Source organism: Salvia hispanica, chromosome 2 (genome assembly GCF_029641045.1).
Source record: "Salvia hispanica isolate PSC_SH4W2 chromosome 2, Shi_PSC_v1, whole genome shotgun sequence".
Classification (NCBI taxonomy): Eukaryota; Viridiplantae; Streptophyta; class Magnoliopsida; order Lamiales; family Lamiaceae; genus Salvia; species Salvia hispanica.
Genome location: NC_142693.1, coordinates 10,468,720 through 10,492,659, shown reverse-complemented (window position 1 = coordinate 10,492,659; position 23,940 = coordinate 10,468,720). Strand labels below are relative to the sequence as shown.

At 34.4% G+C, this 23,940-nt stretch overlaps 3 protein-coding genes across 4 annotated transcripts; 2 read left to right on the top strand and 1 right to left on the bottom strand.

The window, feature by feature from the left end:
* Window positions 1-1,101: 1,101 nt before the first annotated feature.
* LOC125219020 (Amino acid kinase family protein) lies at window positions 1,102-5,554 on the top strand. Its single transcript, XM_048120903.2, has 7 exons — window positions 1,102-1,431; window positions 2,322-2,475; window positions 2,550-2,603; window positions 3,005-3,096; window positions 4,222-4,448; window positions 4,950-5,126; window positions 5,239-5,554. The coding sequence occupies exons 1-7, from the start codon at window positions 1,268-1,270 to the stop codon at window positions 5,328-5,330; spliced, it is 960 nt and encodes a 319-aa protein (XP_047976860.1). The 5' UTR covers window positions 1,102-1,267; the 3' UTR covers window positions 5,331-5,554.
* A 5,170-nt stretch (window positions 5,555-10,724) lies between these two features.
* LOC125201914 (protein trichome berefringence-like 7) lies at window positions 10,725-14,813 on the bottom strand. Its single transcript, XM_048100210.2, has 4 exons — window positions 13,423-14,813; window positions 12,080-12,238; window positions 11,519-11,808; window positions 10,725-11,017 (listed from the first exon to the last, which is right to left on the bottom strand). Exons 1-4 carry the CDS (start codon window positions 14,199-14,201, stop codon window positions 11,010-11,012), a joined length of 1,236 nt encoding a protein of 411 aa, XP_047956167.1. The 5' UTR covers window positions 14,202-14,813; the 3' UTR covers window positions 10,725-11,009.
* A 4,859-nt stretch (window positions 14,814-19,672) lies between these two features.
* On the top strand, window positions 19,673-23,149 carry ASL1 (ASYMMETRIC LEAVES 2-like 1). Of its 2 annotated transcripts, XM_048119606.2 has the most exons (4): window positions 19,673-19,781; window positions 19,883-19,928; window positions 20,249-21,114; window positions 22,934-23,149. In XM_048119606.2, exon 3 carries the CDS (start codon window positions 20,266-20,268, stop codon window positions 21,052-21,054), a length of 789 nt encoding a protein of 262 aa, XP_047975563.1. In that variant the 5' UTR covers window positions 19,673-19,781; window positions 19,883-19,928; window positions 20,249-20,265; the 3' UTR covers window positions 21,055-21,114; window positions 22,934-23,149. The 2 variants fall into 2 exon arrangements, with proteins under 2 accessions (XP_047975563.1, XP_088921975.1); XM_089065849.1 differs by lacking the exons at window positions 19,673-19,781; window positions 19,883-19,928 and having other exon boundaries at window positions 20,227-21,114.
* Window positions 23,150-23,940: the final 791 nt, after the last annotated feature.

Below are 23,940 nucleotides of genomic sequence, written 5' to 3'. Positions count from 1 at the left end.
GATCTGCCATTATTTTGTAGAATAAACTAAAAAAAAATAGGTGTAATTTCTATTATAGGACAGAGAATATAATAATAATGTGTTTGATAAGTTATGATTTTAGATAAAAGATATTTTTGTTTCCAAAAATTAAAAAAATAATAATGTGTTTGATGAGTTATGATTTTAACTAATTTTGTTATTTTTGTTATACTCCCTCTGTTGTAGGGGTGATAAAACGGGTTACCTGCGGATACCCATACCCAATTTTCAGCTAAATTTGATGTCTCAATATCAGATCCTTAACATATTGGGATTATCCGATACTCGTATGGGATATCTCGTACCCAACCCTAAACTGTGATTACGTGAGATTTTTCAAATTTGAGTATGCTGAGTTTGACCTTCCAATCAAAAGTGTTTCAAACCAAAAGCCAGGTACATAAAATCACTAAGATTGTTCGATATGTTATTTTCAACTCTTTACTATTATTAAGATTTGATTATTACAAGAGAAAAAGAAAAATAATATACCATCATACATAAAAAATATTGAAACTTTCACTCTTCTAATAATAATAGCCAACAATGTTCCTCAATTTATAGTATTAATTTTGATGGCTTATTTTTTATTCGCCATGTATACTTATTTTTGATAAGTCTTACAACAATAATTTAACATAAAGTACTGAAAGAAGATTATATGATTAATATTAATAATATCGGGCATTATCGGGGTTGGGGATAGAAATTACACGTTATCCGCTTCCCATTTCGCCACCTCTATTTCATCCCAAAAAAAAAATGATTCACTTCTTCTTTGGTTTGTCTCAACTAAAATGATTCTTAATTAAAATAGAAATATATATATATATATATATATATATATATATATACTTTATTTTAAATCTTTTACTTTCCTATCTTCATTTAATACATAAAATAAAATTGTATAAAATCTCGTGCTATTTAAGGAATGAGTATTTTTCTGGAAACGAAAGGATTCATATCTTAATTTAGAATGGACTTGTTTATTTTATTTATTTTATTTTTTATTTTTTATTTTTTATTCCTTTTTCTTTGGTTATAGTGTAGATATTTATGGGAAGCATTTCCAAAAACAACATTATCCAACACAAAATCTCAGCCTAAACCTCAGTCGAGGAGGGCAAACGGCACCGGCACTCACTCAACACACTGTAACTGAACAAAAAAATTCATGGAATCGTAGTCCAATTCAACCATTAACATATTGCGCTTAAACACTTTATCTTTTTAGCGGCAGAGAATGACGATTCCGACCACTTTCAGCCGGCCAATTAGCTCTTTCAATTCCATCACTTCGCCCTCTTTCTGTTTCTTTAAACCTAATTTTATTTCTGCGGCCACCTCCTCCAATTATCAGCGTTTGGTTGTTAGTTGCTGTGCTGCTGAAGAGGGTCTCTCCTCGAGGTCTCATATCCCCTCTATTGCTTTGCTATCTTATTGTTTACTGCTTTTTTTGTAGGAGTATAATTAATGTGTGTTTTTGGTGTTCCTTGAAACTGTGCATTTGGTGATGGAACACAATTTACTGCTTAATCTTGATATAGCGCCACAATTTGAACTTCTGCATTTGCTATTATTTTGGATGAAGACATGTTTTTTGCTTTGTGGTTTTGATAACAAGTAACATATGGTAGTTAAGCTAATATACTTTTGGGATAAGGGTAGGGTATCACATTTCTCTTCCAACGTTTTCCAAAAGCTTTACCAATTTTGTTAATCAAAATTTCATAATTTCTTGATTCTTACAGCTATCGTTTGTTCCCTATAGAAAGCTAGCTAAGTGCTCCACATAAAGGAAAATTAACGTATTAACAAAATCTAGTTTTGATGAATGGCTTGTTTCCAAAGTACCCTTGACATGCTAAGCACCTAACATGGCTGTTGACATTGTCTTGAGCCCATCTGAAGTGGTTCTTAGCGTTGTAGTTTTTTTTTATGCCTTTTAAGTTGTAAACTAAACATAGTCATTAAACCTCTAACCTTTGTCATGTTCGAAACCAATGCCTAACAACATTACCCATTTTTGTTTTGTGGAGAGAGAGACTCATAGTTTGCTTTATTTTCCAACTGCCTAATTAGTGTGCAATTCTCTTGGACGCTTTGCTTCTAGTTGATAATTGTTCCATCATTCAGAGTTGGCATGTTGAATAAGCATATGATGTCACCATGTGTCTTGTATCTTGTTGTAATAGGATTCGAACTCTTGGATTCCATTCTTCGACTTGCATTAGGGAGAGAAATATCTGTTAACATTCTTGTAATATTGTTCGTTTTGTGTCCATTTCTTGCTGTAGGCAACCGCAGATTTCATCTATACCTATGCCTCCTTATAGTGTAGCATTAAATGGTAGTAGCACACAGAAATCCACATATAAATGGCGTCGGGTGTTGCTGAAAGTAAGTGGGGAGGCACTTGCTGGTGACCGAACTCAAAATATCGACCCAAAGGTTGGATTATTTTGCCTAACATGTTTGAGAATTTTCGCAACTCCTTGATGCTTATAAAACCTGTGCCTTTTCAGATAACAATGTCTATTGCAAGGGAGGTTGCATCTGTTACTCGGCTTGGTATTGAGGTAGGTCCAAATCAACCTTTTATAGGAAGTAATTTGTTTTTATTTAGAATATAATTTTGTTTTGTTCAACCTAGGCAGTAGGCATTACTTTTCTATGTTGTCTTTCATTATCAACAATTAACATTTCCTTTTAATTTTCTATGTTGTCTTGCATTATAAACAATTAACATTTCCTTTCTTCACTCAAGACAGAGAATCTTAAACCTTGTTTTATAGTATGTAGATTGTGCATATCATAGTTATGATTGTGGGTACTTTACCCTTACTATGGAGAATCATTTGGTAGTTATATTATTTCAACCAAATTCCATTTTGTTTAGTTTTAAAAATTGCAGGGTTATATTCTGTAGATCAAAAACAGGTTTGTGAAGATACTTGATTTATATTCATATAACTTCCAGGTTGCAATTGTTGTTGGTGGTGGGAATATCTTTCGTGGGGCTTCTTGGACAGGGAGCAGTGGCCTTGATCGCTCTTCTGCCGATTACATCGGGTAACTTTTATTGCTTGCATTGGTATATCCTTTATGCCTGTTTTTTTATGCTTTGCAAAATTTGAGGTTGCTTAACCTCATCTTCTTTTTATGCCAAAATGTTTTAAAGTAAATCGTAACCATACCAAGAAAACATGGTCAAAACATACTGAGCCAATTCCAGAGTGTACCTTTTCACCATAAACTCACAACTAAATTCCAAATGTTACATACTCCCTCCGTCCCACGTTACTTGAGTCACTTCTTTTTCGCACTTGTTTTGAAAAAATAATAATAAATAGTTAAAGTGGAGAAAAAATAAAGTAAAAAAGAGAATACTATAGTTAAGACTCTTCTCTACATTATTCTCTCTCTTACTTTAACTATTTGTTATTATTTTTTCAAAACGAGTGCAAAAAAGAAATGACTCAAGTAACATGGGACAGAGGGAGTACCTTTTAATTGTAGCTAATTTATGTACAGCCTTCTAATTTTATCAATGGAGTCTTTATTAACTTCTGTTTTTAGGTGAACCATCTATATCATAGTATATTTTTTAATTTGCATGTGGCTCTGCAACATATTTGAATAGATTTTTTTACTCGGCTTAGCCCAATTCAAGTGATGTTGATGCCAAATTACTGGTTCCAGGTTTAGTATAAAATGTAGCTGTAGGATCTTTCATAAATTGTGAATAGATTGTCTTTTATAATTTTCCTATAGTCAAGTTTTGGCTTTTACTTCTGGTATAGTCATGTTTTTATTACCTTTGTTTAACCAAAAAATTGTCCCAAAATCTTATTTCCCCCGTCCCATAAAAATAGTCTTCTTTTTTCCATTTTGGTACGCCCCACAAAAATAGTATCTTTTTTCCATTTTGGTACGCCCCACAAAAATAGTAGCCCCTTTCTATTTTTGGCAAGGCTTCTCTCTCTTATAAGGTGGGCCTTATTCTCCGCTAACAATACTTCAATTACTTTTTCTTTCTACATCCTCCTACTTTGCCAATTTCACATTAAAACTTGTGCCGTCTCCAAAGTCCCTATTTTTTTGGGAAGGGGGGAGTATTAAAAGTCTTATTTTGTGACCTGGAATGATCTTCTAAATTGTTTTGGAGACTCAAGATATTTATGTTTACCTGTTAAGGATGTTAGCAACGGTCATGAATGCAATATTCTTGCAAGCTACAATGGAGAGCATCGGCATCCCAACAAGAGTCCAGACAGCTTTTCGCATGTCAGAAGTTGCGGAGCCCTATATACGAAGACGAGCTGTCAGACATTTAGAGAAAGGAAGAGTTGTAATTTTTGCAGCCGGAACTGGGAATCCCTTCTTCACAACAGATACTGCTGCAGCCCTTCGCAGTGCAGAGAGTGAGTCTTGTTCTTGGAGCTTGATGCTTAATTGCTTTAACATGCGCATGATGTGGATTATTATTTATTTATGAAATACTTGGTGTGCTTGTCATGATAATAAGGAATACAAGCAAAAGTAGCAGAAAAAATTGAATATGTAGCACTAAACATTGTAGGAAGGAGTTGATGGACAGCTTTAGAAGAATAAATATTATGCTAAGAATCTGGTGCAGTTCTTGTTTTCAAAATTTTATCAGAGATATCGGTAGTCTTATTTATCTCTGCAACCCCGAAGGAAACTAGTTGAAAATTTTGGAGGATTGAGAGTTTTGCAATCGCAAGGATTTATATTTTAAATTTGAAGGTTGTGTAATAGTCAATATTCGTTAATTAGCTTGTGCATTAATAGTCAATTAGCTTTTAATTCATAATTTTGTTGTCAGTATTTCATGAGTGTACTGATCTTAATCTTGATTAGGAAGGGCAAAAAACTAATGGTTGAGTTCTCTCTGTATGTAGTTAATGCTGAGGTGGTGCTTAAAGCTACAAATGTTGATGGAGTATACGACGATGATCCTAGGTTCAATCCTAACGCGCGTCTGCTTGAAACTCTGACTTACCAAGACGTAACTTCAAAGGAACTGTCTGTAATGGATATGACTGCAATTACTTTGTGTCAAGAGAACAACATTCCAGGTAATTCTCCATTCCATAGACATGGATATGGATAAGCTCCGACTCCCTTGAAAATATAGTAGTAGAAAAGATATTTCCATTTAACTAAAGTATGCTATTTGGTATGATGCAGTTGTGGTGTTTAATCTGAATAAACCGGGTAACATATCAAAGGCCATCAGAGGTGAGAATGTGGGCACACTGATTGGAGGAACTCAGAGATGATCGGTGACAACTGACAACCAATGTCTTGAAGAGGACACTTTTTGTGTATGTGATTTATCATCTTTGGCTTTAGCTTAAAACTTTAGAACTCAGTATACGTTATTCTTGTAGTGGTCTGTCTTTCTGCAGTTGAATTGAACTTTGAGGGTCCTTAGCATTTTCATGGATTGCTGGCAATTTAATTTTACCACTGTAAATAATATGACATTTAAGATTTTGGTCTACATCTTCTTTATGTATTTTAGTCACTGAAATCTCTCTCCCCTACCACTACACATGAATTATATATTATCTTTCTCATTAAAAATGAAATATTTTTCTTTTTGGATGTTCCATTAAAAATGAAGCGTTTTGGATTATCCCATTAAAAATAAAATATTTTCTAAAATTGAAATATCATCTCATATCTATTTTCCCTTCTCTTTTTTACTTCATTTTTTCTTTGTTAACTCATAAAATAAAATTACATAAAATTTTATACTAAAAAGATAAAAAATTTATATATTTAATAGGACGGAGAGTAAAAAATAAAGATATTTATTGGTATCCTACAAACAAATACTATAAAAAAAAACACTTCATATGCATAATTACTGTTAACTAAATAATAATTAAGTAAATTGTAATTAAGTAAACAATGATGCTAGTTAGATGAGTGCACAAAACTAACATCATTCTAACGGCAACCATTGGAAACTAGAAGAAGTTTATGTAGTATTAGCGCTAGAGGGGCAACACAGTTGATTCCATAGAGACAGATTTGCAAGAATAGCCAAAGATTGATTCTCACTACTTTCATGTAGTTGCAACACTTCTTAAGAGCATCCGCAATGGTCGGCTAGCGACCGGTTAGCCGATTCTTCGCGCTGGCCGATCGGCTAGCCGAACCATTGGAGGCGGCAAGCGGCTAACCGGCGAGCCGATCGGCTAGCCGTCATTGTGGCGGCCCGATCGGCCAGCGCCGATTTTTGTTTTTTGTTTTTTTTACAAACCTATATAAACACGATTTTCGTTTCATTTTCATTTGCACCACTTGTTTTAACGAGTTTTCTCTCTCTCTAACTTTCTGTACAAGAGCATCATCGCGCGATGAGTAACGCGGGTGGTAGCGGTGGTGGTAGTGGTGGTAGTGGTGGGGATGCTGAGGAGTACGAACAGAGGATGAACGAGGCTATGAATGCCTACATGAACCGCGAGATGGAGCGGTACATGCGTAGGGTGGAACAGCAGGCGATACCTCGCCCTCCACGAGTTGTCCACCGCCGAGCAGTGATTGATCGGGATCACGTAGCTGCACATCAGCGGCTGTACGACGACTACTTTTCAGAGAACCCGCGGTTTCCCGCCAACATGTTCCGGCAGCGTTTTAGAATGCGCAGGGAGTTGTTTATGCGCATCGTTGGGGCATTAGAGCGTCAATATCTGTGTTTCCGCTTCAGGCACGATGCGGCTGGCAGACCCGGCCACACCCCTATTCAAAAGTGCACGGCGGCAATCAGGCAGTTGGCCTACGGAGGCAACGACAGACATGTGGGATGAGTACCTCCACACCGGTGAGTCGACAGCCCTGAAATGTCTGAAGGATTTCTGTGGGGGCGTGATAAGCGTTTTCGGTGAGCAGTACCTTCGAAGCCCTACTCCCGAAGATTGTCAGAATTTGATGCAGATGCACGGGGAGAAGTATGGGTTCCCCGGGATGTTAGGCAACATAGATTGTATGCATTGGGAGTGGAAGAACTGTGCGACTGCCTGGAAGGGGGCCTACACGACCGGCTACAAGTCAAAGAATCCCACGATAATCCTCGAGGCCGTAGCTGATTACCGGCTGTGGATCTGGCATGCGTATTTTGGGGTAGCCGGGTCGAACAACGACCTCAACGTCCTGAACTCGTCTCCCCTCTTCAACGAGAAGTGCCAGGGCGTCGGTCCAGCCGTCTCATTTGTGGCCAACGGCAACCGCCATGATATGGGCTACTACTTGGCGGATGGGATATACCTCGGTGGCCGGTCTTTGTGAAGACGATCAGACAAACAAATGATGAAAAGAAGGCCTACTTTGCGGAACGACAGGAGTCGGCGCGCAAGGACGTGGAGCGCGCATTTGGTGTGCTCCAGTCTCGATGGGCGGCAATTAAGGGTCCAACGCGTTTGTGGGATGTCGGATGCGTTTCCCAGATAATGTACGCCTGCATTATCCTGCACAACATGATCGTCGAAGACAAAGGCGTACAACTGACTAGTTGGGTCAATGACGATGAAGCCGGTCCAAGCCACGGAACGGCCACCCCTAGTGTACGACGTGGGGTACCTCTCGATGAAGCCGGCCGCCTCAAGGAATTTGCCAACATGCGCCAAGTGGATGCTCATATTCAACTCCAAAAGGATATACTTGAAGAGTTGTGGGCACGGAGGATTGCACGGCGATAGTTTTTTTTCTTTATTATGTACCTTTTTAAATGTAATTTTTTTTTATCTATGTACCTTTTTTAAATGCAATTAATGAATTTTCCCGTATATGTCTCGTAAATTTAATTCCGTAATTTAATTGTAATTTTAATTCCGTAAATGTAGTATATTTTGAATTATTTTTATTGCGGCTGACCTATGGCTGGCCTAAATCTGATGTGGCAGGTGGATTTTTTAGTGTTGCTGACATGGCAGGGGAGAGAATGGCTAGCCTATTGCTGGCCTATGTACCATTGCGGATGCTCTTAGGTATAAGTGAGTTCTTGGGAAGTGTAGGACAGTGGATTACGGCCCACTCCTTAGCGGGCCACTGCGTATCCTAATTGAACACCGCTCATAATATTGTCGGATCGAGATGTGGAGGGCGCTTGGAGTTGGAGTTTCAACTTTATTTGCAAGTATAGTATTACTATTACACTAGACGTTTTTTGTTTGTTTTGATAAAGGCTAACAGAACAATTATGGGGTGGGTCTAGACACTAAGATTCAAGTTTTATTTAAAAGAAGAGGGAACATCTTTTTAGGTCCATGAACTGTGCCAAAATATCATTTTAGGTCCGTAAACTTTGAAAATATCATTTTAGGTTCGTGAACTACAAGTTAATATCATTTGAGGTATTTTGAACTTTTTCCGGACGAAAATGCCCTTAAGGCCTTCAAAGGGCAATTTGGACAATTCTTTCGCTACTCATCTTGCGTCAAAGGCCTAGAGTCCAATAATTTTTTTACTACTCCTATTTAATTCAGTTACCATCCAAATTGAATTTAAATATAATTAAAATTTGCCATATAAAATATGTGTTAGTTTTTCAATTATTAGATGACTAATTGTAATGATAGTAAATTGTGACTTTATACTTTATTTTATTTTTTCAATCTGAACTGCATTTTAATAACTTACTAAAGGTGATGTGTGAATTCTATTTAGTTAATTTGTTTTAAAATTAGATAGCTATTAATTTGGATTGTTATTCGGAGATGAATTTCAAAATGGAGTCAATTAACATCTAAATTGAATTTAAATATAAAAATTTGCCGTTAAATTTTTTCGGATTTTATGTCTCTGACGCAAGATGATTGACGAAAGAATGGTCCAAATTGACCTTTGAAGGTCTTAAGGGCATTTTCGTCCAAAAAAATTTCAAAATACCTCAAATAATATTAACCCGTAGTTGATGGACCTAAAATGATATTTTCAAAGTTTACGGACCTAAAATAATACTTTGGCAAAGTTCGTGGACTTAAAAAGATGTTCCCTCAGCTAAAAGAAATGTTTACATATTGTCAGTGTACCTAGTTTGGGCCTAGCATGTGTGAGGGACACTTTTGTATTTTGGATTTAGTTTGTAAGTAATTTTCTATGGATTGGGAGCTACTTCAATTAGGCCCACTATTTTGGGTTTTGTTTGTTCTATGGATTGAACCTAGATTCCAAGTTTGTAAATTAAAGTACTCTTATTCGATAAAATTTAAAACGTATATGACCTGTTTTGGTTAAAGATAACGTCACTACCACTTGTGGTTTTAAACCCTAACTCATACTCCCTCCGTCCGCTATTAGGAGTCCCGATCACTTTTGCGCATTCATTTTATAAAAATGATATAATAAATAGTTAAAGTTGAGAAATGGTTAAGTAAGAGAGATAATAATGTTGACAAGAGTCTTCTTATCGTTATTCTCTCTCCTACTTTACCAGTTCTCCACTTTAACTATTTATTATCATTATTACAAAACGAGTGTGCAAAAGTGACTAGGACTCCTAATGGCGGACGGAGAGAGTAGCTTATAGGATAATCTAGGTTCAAGGTGTATGAAGTCACTACAGTCAAACAGTACTACATTATTATATGTACTACCAGAAAAATATTGTTCCTAAAATTTCCCAAATTTTCTCCAAATTATAGTGCTCTCCATCAATCTTTCCAAATTTAGGTCCCTGGTGTCCACATTTCTTATCAACATAAAAAAGCAATTTATCTTTATCACCTAACAAAGATGAATTCACCAAATGTCCAAATTAACATTTTCATCTATGAACAAGACATAAGTTAAAAGTTCCATAGGGCATGGATAACACTCCATTAGGAAGAATTATTATAAAGATTTATGTTTTACAAGGTTAGAAATTAGAGATTTAACTATGAAGCTCGAAAGGATTGCTCCACTGGTTCTCTAATTCAGGTTCCTTACCACTGGCCCACTGCACCAAAACCATTCTTTCAATTAATGGAGGCAATTGGTACTAATAATTGTAAGTGCTTAGTAGTACTATTTTATTGTAAATAAATTGATTATCTATACATCTATAGATAAGGGGAGTTTTTGAGATATTTATGTGATTGTCATTTTACATTAAAAAATATTTTAATTTTAAACTAATTTTAGTTATTGAATTTATGTATCTTAATCGGCAGTTTATGATATACGTGTGGAAATTATTTGCATTATTGTAGCCAACTGTTTCATTTGTCAATTATAATTATTATAAAATTGTGTTATAAACATTTGTTGTAGTTTTAATATAGAAGATGAAAAGTTTTTTAAGTTTTAAACATAGGGTAGTTTTGAAGTTTTTAACAAGTGAAAGGTTTTGTAACGTCCCCTTCTCTCCACGCGTCACACGTCAATTAAGTATTTTAATTTATCATGGCAAATGAAAGTTTTTTAATGCATCACACGGGTGTGATACTAGTTGAATGAATATCGGGGAATATTTGGCCTAAATGAAAACAATGTGATAATTGAGTCAACTGGCTAGACGAAGAGAAGCCAAGTGCGTTACCGCATTTACAACAGAACTATGGTATGACAAATTGTTGCCTTGTTTTGATCAATGATGGAAACCGTAGCCCATATTCCAAACACGCAATTTTCTATTAATAAGAGCTTAAAAAAAGTACAACATCAATGGTAAACGATACACTCGCTGCTAAAGTTGTATGCTTTTAATTTCAAATTGGTAATTTCAAATTGGTAATTTGTAACAAACTAGTACTACAACTAAATCAAGTTAAATGGCCAAAATGAACCAAAATGGGAACACTTGCTAACAACACTACAAGGGAAAGAAGTTCTCGGTTTTGTCCAACATACTCATTTGATTTATTTCTCCCTCGCTCTGGCTCTCCCTCTCAATGAGGCAAAGTTACAAGACCTTTGTCTTGTATGGAGTATATAATATAACTCTTTATAATTGCCCTGTTCATCGCAACTCAAACATCTGCATACGAATAAAACCAACTTCTTTTCACACATCGATCATAAACTTAACGTTGCAGTTGAGAAGCAATATCAATTCTACCTACAAGCGATCAGATATAACAAGCCAATTGAATAATCCTTAGTTACTATTTTACCCAAGATGAGAAAAATATGATCGATGGGATGCGACAACCATAAAGTATACGGTCGAAAGGAAAGTACTTCAATGCATGGACATGTTCCACACCTCCCATTTTCCAGTTAAAATGCTTGGACCAACCACCACATATGGCAAAATCGATAGGTTGGTTTAGTACATATACATTTTACATAACATCTGCTAAATCTAGAACCATATGTATATTAAAGCTTCAAGGTCATATAACTATCTATCGATTTCAGTGTTTTATGTTAAAGAGAAACATAGAAATTTGTTTCAACTCATAGGATAAGGATATGCATAAGAAGAGAGTTACGACAAAAAGAGATTAATAATTGTGAATGTGGAAGTTAGGCATACCATGTGCTTTTACTTTACCAAACATATAAGCAATGAGTATTTCATTCCATATGTCAGGTACTCCGGGTAGACACCAGTGGCTACAATCAGATAGAGATGGTCGGTCACTCCACGTCCCCACGTGTGCATCACTTCGGAATGCTGACATGGGAGTTACATGAAGAACAGTCACAGGTGCGACCATACCATTCACAACCTCAAACACCGCATCAGAGAATGGACTTAAATCCTTTCCTACGCTATCTGGAAGAGGTAACTTACTCACATTGCATTGCCGCAGAGTAAGATTCCTGATGCAGATGCACACAAAAACAACTCACTTCTTATTGAAAGTTAGTGTAAACAAAGTAACTGCTGCATGCCTGTATGTACGCCCGATAAAATAATTAAACTATCACAGATTGATGGAAAACAGATTATTCTAACAAAGAATGTCAATGGGTTCCAAGCACTAAATAAGTTTCAGGTTTGTAGCATTACTGCACATCTGACTATAACTTTTGAAAAGTGTATCAGAATTTACTAACTATAAAAGTTATTGTTTGCAATTGAGGTAAGTACCTCCAGTGAGACGGTTCAAAAGTTCGGAAGAAGATTTGTGTCTTTTCTGGGTTAATCATACTGTCCACCCAAGATGACCAAGTCTGCAATGCTGTTCGGAAGGCCGTACCAATTGTCATTTCAAGTTTAAGTGATTCACCAACCTGAAAATAGCACCCCCTGTGAAAGAGCTCAATTCAATCATACACAAACTCAAACACACAAAATGCAAAACTCAAAACACATACACTGATACACACAAACAGCGGCACAGAATGAGACACATCGTGTTACATTACATCCACAATATTTTATTTCAAGTGATGGGGAAAATATAATGATAATAATCTAGCTCTGAATATATATACCTATAAGTATATGCGTGTGTATATAATTCAAGATGAAACTGTTTCCATAGCATATATCACAAACAAGTTTGCTGACATACATGGTTTGCATGTATAACAAATAATTGAGAAAGTTGGAGTAGTTTTGATCATGTTAATTAGAATAGCTATTTAACAAAGTAATACTTCCAAATAGTAAACTAAGCAATGTATGAAGCCTATGTTCGAAAATAATTGATGATACTTTTGAACTAGAATGGATACTCAAGATTCGTTGATGCATATCCTGCCTAAGCAATACAGGAGTCTATAATGACTTAGTTTAAAATGATCCTGAAAGTATTAAAATAATTATACCAGCATTGTATATATAACAAGTTATAATGCATATCAACTGGCACGAAGAGTGTAGTCTGGGTAGATTAGTTATTGGTATATAATGGCTACTGTAGTTTCAAGAATATAAAAACTTTTAAAGTGGAAAATTGAATTCCAATATCCAAGTAATGAAATCACAGCCAAATTTATAGGCATTGCATTTTCACCAAGCACAAATAATAAGAGGAAACTTCCCCAAAAATAATGAAGTAACAGTTCTACTTAAATAGGAAGTATGTTCATTATGCAAATTCTAACCATCTCTGGCTCAGAAGATAGTGAAAACTAATTTGATAAACTACAATTACTCATAATAGATCATGTATATAAGAACTTCAGAGTACTTTATGATGCAAAAAGAGATATATCATCAATGGATGGAAAAGAAAAAATATACTCTCTGTCCAATGTAGCCATAAGTACACAGATTTTCACCACTTGATGCTTTCATGATGAGACAAACACAAAACAATTGAATTTTGAAATAATGAAAACATAAAGTAAGTGCAAAGAATTTATTCTAATGCAAAAACAAGTGCACATCAGAGATGATAAAAAAAATGAATGAAGTCGAGACGTGTTCTTGCATATACTTCTGTGACTCGTACCCTATAAAAATGGAGAGGTAACAGAACTTACGTCCCAAAAAGCTTCCCAGGAACCCACCACTGACCAGAGTTAAAAACCAGAACATCTGAGTTGATCCACTCTTTACTGATATCATCTAATTTGTCCAGCAACAATGCTGATCTAACATTCTTTGGTGCATTTCTTGGTGCCCAATTGTGTTGCACAAGGAAAACTGATCGATAAAACTCAATGGTGAAGTTGAAAGAACTGAACCGTACACCTAAATACCTAACTTGCTTTGTTATGATGTTGTCATTGACTTCATAAACACTTTCCTTGTCTTCCAATCCAGACATTAGCAAACATATCAGAGATTCCCACTGAGTTCTACTCATAGAGTCACCAACAAAAACAACTCTCTTATTTCGGAGTATCTCCAAAGTGAGCTGCACGTTAACTCTTGGAATGTCACAGTGTTTTGGCTTCCACCTCCACTTGAGATAATCGTCATCCACTCTACCATTAGCTAAGCAATTGAATCCTTGCTCTACAAAAGGGCACTCTGAGACGTTATACAAGGGGTAGCGGTCATCCATCACCCATTTTCCGTCAAATACATCACAAGCATCTATGGAGAATCCGTACTCACGATCATGTAAAGCATGTGCAATATTTGGCAGAACATACATGTATCCGCAACCAATGGCCAACATGAAACAAACTAGTGATCCAATAATAACCAAAGCACGAAAAACCCGTGAAACATATGCAGCCCTTTGTTTAACTTTAGAGGAAAGACTCCTACTGAAACTATTCATCTTCTCATTGGGAAGCACCACCATCATCATCACATTTAATCGAAATATACTTTTACAATCCAATCAGGAGAAGCTCAGCTTCCTCAATTAAACATTCATCCAAATTAGCCCTTAACCAATCACTCTTCTCGAATAACTTATTAACCAAGAGCTTAGCCACGCAGAGTTAATTTGGCGTAGGAAAATAATCCCTATGAACTAAATTAACCAAACAAGAAACAATGCTCGAATCAGACAATGCCATTCACAGAGTATATGAACTCAACATTTCCCAACCAAAATAGATTTTCATACAACAGATATATTCCTGACGAAGAAAAACCGATTGGAAAGTATCTTCAATAAGAGCAAACTACAATAAAAGAGAAGAAGACTCTTTATTTAATGAATCTGAAGCATACCTCCTAGATCAGAGGTTATGCATTGTGAATGTGAGAATAATGCACAAATTGGCAGAAATAGGAGATTTGTATAGATAATGATTCGTTTTAACATCTCATTTGGGAAATGGAGTATCAGAGAAAACCTTATGTGAAATTGAGATCGATTCCACTAGAAGGTGATGGGGAGAGAGCAGGTAGCATAATACATTATCCGATTTCACAAATCAAAGTATAATCAAATTCAAACTTTTATCTCAGTAAGTCGGGCTCTTTGTTTTTGTATATGCCTATCAACATCTAGATTTAAATATACTACAATTAATTTATGTAACTTCTATTGGACACAGTAATTAGTAAATTGTATTGAATAAATTAAATAGTAATAATATAAAATAGAAGAGAGAGAAAAAATACTCATTTCATTCCATAATAATCACTTCTTTTTTATATGAAAATTAAAACAAATATATTAAATATATTAAGTGAAAAGATAATAAAGTAGGAAAAGAGAAAAGTAGAGAGAATAAAGTAAGTGGGAGAAAAAGTATTACGCTTTGTTAAATAGGGAAATGACTCAATTATGATGGAACGTCCTGAAATATAAAAATGACTTCACTACTATGGAACGGAAGAAATAGGAGAGATAAAAGAGAGTAAAGTAAGTGATAGACTAAAGTAAAAATGATTAGATGTTTTGTTTTTTTTAAAGAAAAGGCTCAATTTTGTTGGGACATCTAAAAAAGAATATGACCCAAATTAGTTAGGACGATAAAAGTATAAAATCATTAGCAATTTGGTTGATTTTGTCTTTATCAATATTTGCCACTTGATCAAATATATTTCATTATTTAAGTAATCCCACAAAGAACTAAATGCATCAATTTAGGTTTAAATGTATCTGAGAAAAAAAATTACCAAAAATAGAAATATATTATTATTATTGTTATTATTATTATTGTTGTGTTGTTGTTGTTGTTGTTCATTGAACTGAGTTTTTACTTTATTCACTTAAAAAAAATAATTTATTCTTGTGTGTACATCACTCCTAAATGTTATGTATTACTTTATTGGATAATGTTTGTACTTCATTTCAGCAGGACTTCAAATGCTTCTACACATACTTTAATCAAATAGTTTATTACATTATTCCATGTGCTTATTACACCATTCAATTAGGCTATCATTTCCTTCTATTGTCAGCGCTGTGGAAGCATTTATAGAGTACTAATTTTCCCCAGCACATGCTGAAAAGTAATCAATCACTTAAAATGTGACGGAGAAAGTACTAATTTTAGTGGACGAGCTAAAATCAATGTGACCGAAAGAGGAAATACTAAATTTGTATTTATGTATAATTGTCAAAGCATTTGACTATTTAATATCTTGAAATTATTTGTTTCATTGTTTTTTTTCATTTTGACGAAAAATAGGGCGAAATTTATTAGAGGTGAGCATTCGGGTTTCGGTTCGATTTTTTGCCCAAACCGAACCAAAGCTGAAAAATAGAATATAGTAAAAAATCCAAACCGAATCGAACCCGAAAAATGAAAAATCGAACTTAAAAAACTGAACAAAACCGGAAAAACCTAAAAACCGAAAAAAAATATGGAGTATATATTAATATGTATATATATATATATATATAATATTTTACTTATATATACTAATAGGGGGCATGTTAGGGTGCCACCACCCCTTAAAATAACACCATACCACCATTCCTAGCCAATCATTTGTACACGTGGACGAGTAATAAGTGCCACGTGGCAAAAAAATTAAAAAAATCTGAAAAAGACGGCCAACAATTTGTTGGTCTTTATACATCAATTTTTCTTGTCCAGCAATATCCGACATACTATACAGCAATCTATAGATTGTTGTGTAGTGTTTGTAATATTGTTGTGTAGCGTTTATAATATTGTTGTATAAGTGGTGTCATGGTGTCACTTTAAGAGGGGTTGTCATTTTAACACAAACCTACTAATAGAATATAAATATATATACATAATATAGAATTAATAGAATATATATAATACATAATGTAAAATATATTAAAAGAGTATATATTATATAATATATTAAATTAATAGAATAAAAATATATAATATATTTAAAATATAGTTTGGTTTTTCGGTTGTTTTTCACCCTAATCGAACTGAACCGAAAAAACGGAACCGAATTTCAAAATTTCGGTTAGGTTCGATTCGGTCTAAAATATCACATTATTTTAGTATTTCCCACGAATTTTAAAATTAATCTAAAATATCACAAACTTTACATTTTGTTTGTTATTTTCCATTATAGGTCAATCACCATATCCAACTAATATATGTTTGTTTTATCCTACCTGGCACTCCTAAATCAATATTGACATGACATTTTTTTTATCTTACATTGCATGATTGTTCACGTAGAATAAGTTTTTCGCTGAAAATATCGTATTTGGGTTAGATTGGGAAAGAGTAAATGTCAATTTTGGTCCTAAACATATGACCAATATACGAATTTGGTTCAATACATTTACTTTTTGAAAAACGGATCCATAACAAATGAAATTGGAGTCAATCCGGTCCCTTTTTGATTGTTCCGTCAATTTCCGACGGTCAACCATTAATTAGTGTTTTGTTGACCGGATTAGCCATTTTTTATTACTATAGCTCATTTTTTTTTCTAAAAATTTTTGAAATATTTGTAAAATAGAAAACCCTTAAATAAAAACATGAATCAAAATCAATATTTTTTATTCTTCCTCTCTTTCATTTCTTCTTCCCCACACCATCAAAAACCTAATTTTCTTTCTCTGCAACTAGGTCCAAAACCCGTCAGACTTCTCGGATATAGAGAGGTCACTGTTGACGGAGTTCCGGCGACAGCAGCAGCCCATCGACGAGACGAAGCCGTCACCATCAACCTCAGTTGCCGTTTCCACGAAGCAATTGAATTTTGATTTTGAATTTAGACTTTTGAATTTTGAATTTTGAATCTTGAATGTAAGTCCATGAATCTATGTTCCTGAATTCCGACAATGTTGAAATGCATATTAAGGTTCTGAAACTGGATTTCAAACATCCACATAACATTATGAACTACAATTTCGTCGAAGATGAAGCAGAAAAATAGAATAAAATACCGTCAAACTAGTCCAACATTTTCATTATCAATATCAAATACTCCCTGCGTCCCATAAAAGTTGAGACAAAACTTTTGGACACGGAGATTAAGAATTTATATTAAATAAATAGGAGAGATGAAAAAAGTAGGAAAGATAAGAGAGAGCAAAGTAAATGATGGAATAAAAAAAGAGTGATTAGATGTTTTGTCTTTTGTTAAAAAATGAAATGACTCAACTTTGTTGGGACGGAGTAAAAAGGAATACGACTCAACTTTTTTGGGACGGAGGGAGTACGCCCTAAACATTTGCAATAATTAGATGACTAATAATATGAGATTAAGCTTAATCGGGTCAAAATTTTGCTAATCGACAGTTGATCGTCAAAAATTGACGGAACCGTTAAAAATGGACCGGATCGACACGAATTTCATTTGTTATGGACCCGTTTTTCAAAAAGTGGATGTTTTGGACCGAATTCGTATATCGGTCATATGTTTAGGACCAAAATTGACCTTTACTTATTGGGAAATAAAAAACAAAATGTTAATTTATTAATATTTTACAACAATTTTAAAATTCATAGGAAATGCAAAAATTTGGCCAAAGTCCATAGTTTTATGTCCAATAATACCCACGTGCGACCAAGTTTTTGTCAATTATAAACCATAAAATATTATTTACTTATTTTGCACAATTTATTATAAAATGTACTCACACTTTTCCTTGCTTCTGTTTTCGATAAATGAATTAAATCGGTCTTCCAGCTTCACTGCATGTTGTCAAAATTATATTTTATACTATAAGATACAAATATCTAAAATATATGATGAAAAATATTTCGTTCCGAAGACCTTAATTGGTTTAGTTTTCAAATATTTAAAAACCCTAGACTTTATAAAGTAATGAATGAATTGCAGTAATTTACCCCTCCGCCATTATGATTTATGAGGGAGAATATAAATTTGTGTCACAAATTGTAGGCATATCCGCATACCATTTTCATCAATATCAAGCCTTATTATTTATGAGGGAGATCATAAATTTGTATCACAAATTGTAAGCATATTTTTTTCATATCAATATCAGTATCTTAATGCTTAAATAATGAGTTATGGATTGATACACAATCTTTCAAGTATTTATGACGACACAAGGCAATAATTCCAGCTGATAAAATCTCAATTCCTATTTGAGCATCTCCAACAAGAAAGGATAAATAAAAGAAGTATATCATCTATATACTTACTCTAGAAGTGAAATATACCATTCTAAAAGGAAACATACTCCAAAAGAAAAAGGTATATAGAAAGGTAAATGATTTTTTAAACATAAAATAATTGTACAAAATGCATTAAAAATATAAAGTGTGATACCTTCTCAAATACCTTCTCCTTTGGTTTTTCATAAAAAGAAGGCAAATACGATAGTTAAAATTTTTACCTCTCCATCAATGGAGAGGTAAAGATAGAGTTAAAGATACCTCTTCAAAATAGGAAAAGGTATAATACCTTCTCAAATACCTCTCCCCTTAGAGAATAATTTTTCAATGAAAAAAGAGTAAATATGATAGTTATATAATTTTACTTCTCCATTTACCTATTAGATGCTCTTATGTTTTAGATCCATGTAGAAACATGTACTCTTAAATAAAATATTTTACATTGAATTCAATCATACATGTGAGATTTACGTGTCAAAAATATCGCATCAGAATATTGCTATGAAAATATCGGAAGATTAGATAAAGATAATTTATCAAACATTGGACAAATAATATTGAAACATGGAGTAATTTGAGAAAGTACAATAAGAAAAAATCATAACATCGATCTTAATGAAGCACGGATATGGAAAATCCTAATTAATATAAATACAAATCTAATCAAATCTAACCCCAAAACATTATCATATAAACTAACATAAACATTTAAATTAAAAAATCATTACGTAGTGTATGAATGTATATATATAGAATGATTTCCATAGTAGTACATGTTTACATACTCTCTCTTTTACTCTTGTTTCATTTCCTCTTTGTATTTTTGGGGATTGAGAAATTTGAAGATCGGATCCAGAAATTCTTGTACAAACTCCACTCTCTCCAATAAGCCCAAGGTTCATTCCATAAATTTGTACTCTCTTTTCCATAATTTTTTACGTTGATTTGCCTCTTTATTCTTCGATTGCTACATTTCTTATTGTTTTTTGCCTCACAGATGCCGTGAGCGTCGATGGAGAGAGTCGTTCAAGGTGAAAAATAAGGTGAAATTATATTTCTCTTTCAATTTCTTTGATCATCACTGGAATGATTTGTTTGAAGAATCACAAATCACAAACTTAATGAATATTTTGGATCTGACAAATTATTTCATATTTGTTCAATTAAAAATTGTATCCATCATCTTCTGACTTTGTTCATACACAAAGAGGCGCTTGATTTAATTTTAATCAACTGGTTACATTTATTGACTTTTAATTTATTTAAATGTCGGCTTCGATTCCCCATTAATTAATTGCAATTTTCGGTGCATACATGTGCAATTTAGTAGTACTAACATGAATGAAATTCACTGATTTCGAAGCGTTGAAGAGAAGGAAAATGTCGTCGTCAAACTCGCCGTGCGCGGCGTGCAAGTGCCTGCGGCGGAAGTGCACGCAGGAGTGCGTGTTCGCGCCCTACTTCCCGCCGGACAACCCTCAGAAGTTCACGACCGTGCACAAGGTGTTCGGCGCCAGCAACGTCTCGAAGCTCCTCAACGAGCTGAGCGCCGCGCAGCGCGAGGACGCCGTGAACTCGCTGGCGTACGAGGCCGAGTACCGGCTCCGCGACCCAGTTTACGGGTGCGTGGGGCTCATCTCGGTCCTCCAGCAGCGGCTCCGCCAGGTCCAGGTCGATTTAGAGAACGCCAAGAAGGAATTATCCACTTATATTGGCCCCTCCGCGATGCTCCCCATTTTGAGCCACCCCGGATTCGCCGGGAACTACGCCGCCGCCGCTCCATATCAGGTGGTGCCGTACAATACAATCATGCTCCCTCCGCAGCCGCCGCAGCAGCAACAACAATTTGTTGAGCAGCTGGCGGCGGCGGCGGCTGCTCGGGAACAAGAAGAAATGCTGCTTAGCTACGAGCAGAATAACGATATTATGCGATTCAACGGGGGATTTGATCACGACCGAGGAGGAGGGCCAGTGACCGCCACCGGATTTAACGAAGGCGGTGGCGCAATGCAGTTTGAAGCCATTCCTTACCAGCAGGCTCAGGCTCAGGCTCAGGTTCAAGCTCAACAACATCATCTCCATCTCCATCAACAGCAACAAGAGCAACAACAACAACCAAAGGAGGAGGAGGAAGAGAAGGAGATGACCAATTGTGCTCCACAGTGCTAATTTTCTGACAAATTCCAAAAGCCTTATTATTCCTTGAACAAGATATTACATCCCATCCAGGTAAATAATTTAATATCTGCATTCATTTGACAGATGAGGGCATTCAATGCAACACACTTCTTTTTGTATCTGTTTTCTAGTGCATCAGTTATGAGAATTATTGTCTTGTCACAGCCATCACATTCAGAAATTATCATGACTCCCAAAACCTATACAAACCCTAACATCCCTTTTCAACTACCCTACTTCTATGCATATTACTCATGGATTCAGTATTTCAGTTAGCATCCAAATGGACAGATTATATACCCTGGCCTACTAGTGTATTTCACTTGCCAATAATTGAATAAGAAATTGGGGAGTTCATATATACATGTACTATATATTGGGGTTAAGGGAGTGTTCCCTTGTTTTTTTTTTTTTTTTTTAAAATGACAACCTTTATCAGTTAGCTGATATTTATCGATCATCGAAATGATATTGAGTTATTAATTGATACTCCCTCCGTCCCAAGGAAGATGACCCCTTCCTTGGGCGGCACGGGATTTTATGCAACTTTATTTTGTGTGTTAAGTGGAGAGAGTAGATTGAGAGAAAGAGGGGGATAAAGTAGAGATAAAGGGAATTCCAAATTTAGTAATGAGTCATCTTGGTTGGGACGAACGAAAAAGGAAAGTGGATCATCTTCAGTGGGACGGAGGGAGTACTATATTTTATGATATCAACTGATATTAACGTATTTATTAATGGTATTGTATTCTAACTTTAAAAAGAGTTATGAAATGAACCATCCTCTTAGATTTCATAAGCTTGGTCAAATTCTGTGAAATTTAGAATTAAAATATTAAATTATAAAGTTTCAATTTTTCACATTTGTCCTCATCTATAAACAAAATGTCGTCTTTTGATGATGTATAATGTGTTTCATTAAAATAACTACTTGGTATTTCTTTTTTCTTATCTTAATCTAATGAAAAATGCTGTTTTGAACATCCTTAAAAGACGAAATTGTGCCTATAAATGAGACAATTGATAAAATTGAAACGTCATAATCTAATATTTCGATATTAGACTTTGTAAGATTAACTAGAATTTGACCAAACTTCTTAATTTAAATGACTATTAACTACATATACTACCAGCATTAATATACCTGGTGTAAGAAGCTTCTGAAAATATGTTGTACAGGGAGGTTTTGTCCAATTAATGGCCAATGTGAGTAGTTGAATGGTTCACTGGGCACGCCATTATTAGTGTATTTCTTTATAAAAAAACGAGCTGCACGTTTTTCACCAATAGTACTGTACTTTTATATCTGAAAGACCCTATTTCTTCCATGTTTAGCCTACTAAAATGGACTTGTATCACCTAACAAAATGGAATATATCATTCTGCTTTACTATGATAAATTGTCCTTTTCTACTCAAGTTGTCTTAGTATTTTTTTTGCATTCGTGTGAAATGGAAAGAGATTATGGTTGCGTGCGAGTGTTGTTTTATTAGGGGATTTTCGTCATCTTTGATCAACTCTTATTCACATTTAAATTTTAATTTGATACAACGGAATAAATGATGCATGCAAAATACTCATGGAATAAAATTATGTCTTGTGTTGTTAGATCTGAATCTAATTGGGTTAGTCAACGCTCTAAGCGTACACAAATATATTAACACTGTTGTCTTATATATTTAATGACTTAGTAGTACGTCTTATTGAATGACTGCTCATAGAATACTACTGTTAATTGTTTTTCCATTGGATTGAGTTTTTAATTTGTCAAATGGGATTGAATTGAATGACCAGTATATATATCATTTATTAATCGTTCAAGTGTTGTTGTTCCCTTCACTAAAATTTTATAATCTTTATTTTTTTGCAGTGCAAAACTAGTGAGAGAGAGAGAGAGAGATAGGTGGTCGTGGGAGAAATCTTGTAGGTATTCACATGTACGTAAGTCATTTTCTTTCTAGTTATTTTTGTGTGGAACTCGGAAAGATATAACAATCTGTAGTGGAAGAATACATACATTGGAAATGTAGGAGCAGCGTTGATTTTAAATTTACGATACTAGTTTCCTCTTTTAGTTTAACTTTCACGGTCCAACCTGTTGCATTCTAGCAGTAATATTTAACTTTGTTAATAACATCACAATAATATAATCAGGGATGTTAGTGTTGCTTGAAAATATATGGGATTTAGGGGGTTAAGATTATAAATTATTATCTTGTTGACATAAGATTAATCGATAATCTGAGTAGAGCTGATCCGGAACTAGATGCGTTGGCTTGTTAATTGGGTTGGAGCTAAATATTGTCTATCATTCATCCTGTTTGACAACTAATTTGATATTTTATTGACAAGGGGAGTGATCGATTGCTAACTCATCATTTAATTGCTAACTATAACTAATTTAAGGCCACATGATTTTAAAAAACGTGTGGTCTATAATTTGCCATGTGTAATTTTCGTTTTTATTAATTAAATTGAAAAAAATTAAAAAAAAAACGCCAAATTAGGTTTTAGATGAAAATGTCAATATAGTGTTTCGAAAATATCAACACAATGCTTTGAGAATGTCAACACAAATTTAGGATTGACATTGTATATGCTTTATATTGACATTTGTGTACGAAAAATACGAAAATTCTAGATTTTTTTTTTCAAATTTTGACGTTGGAACATATGCATGTAGTATATCGTTGGAATCCTTATAAAATTATCTTTAATTTGATATATGTTATATGAATTTAAAGTTTTGGGATTTCTTTTAAAAGTTAGTTATAACTAACTTGACATTAATACCCCTATTGATTTTTATTGGAATTAATCATATAGCCTTATTGACGTTTTTTGTTGATCGTATTGACATTTTGTAGTTAATGATCT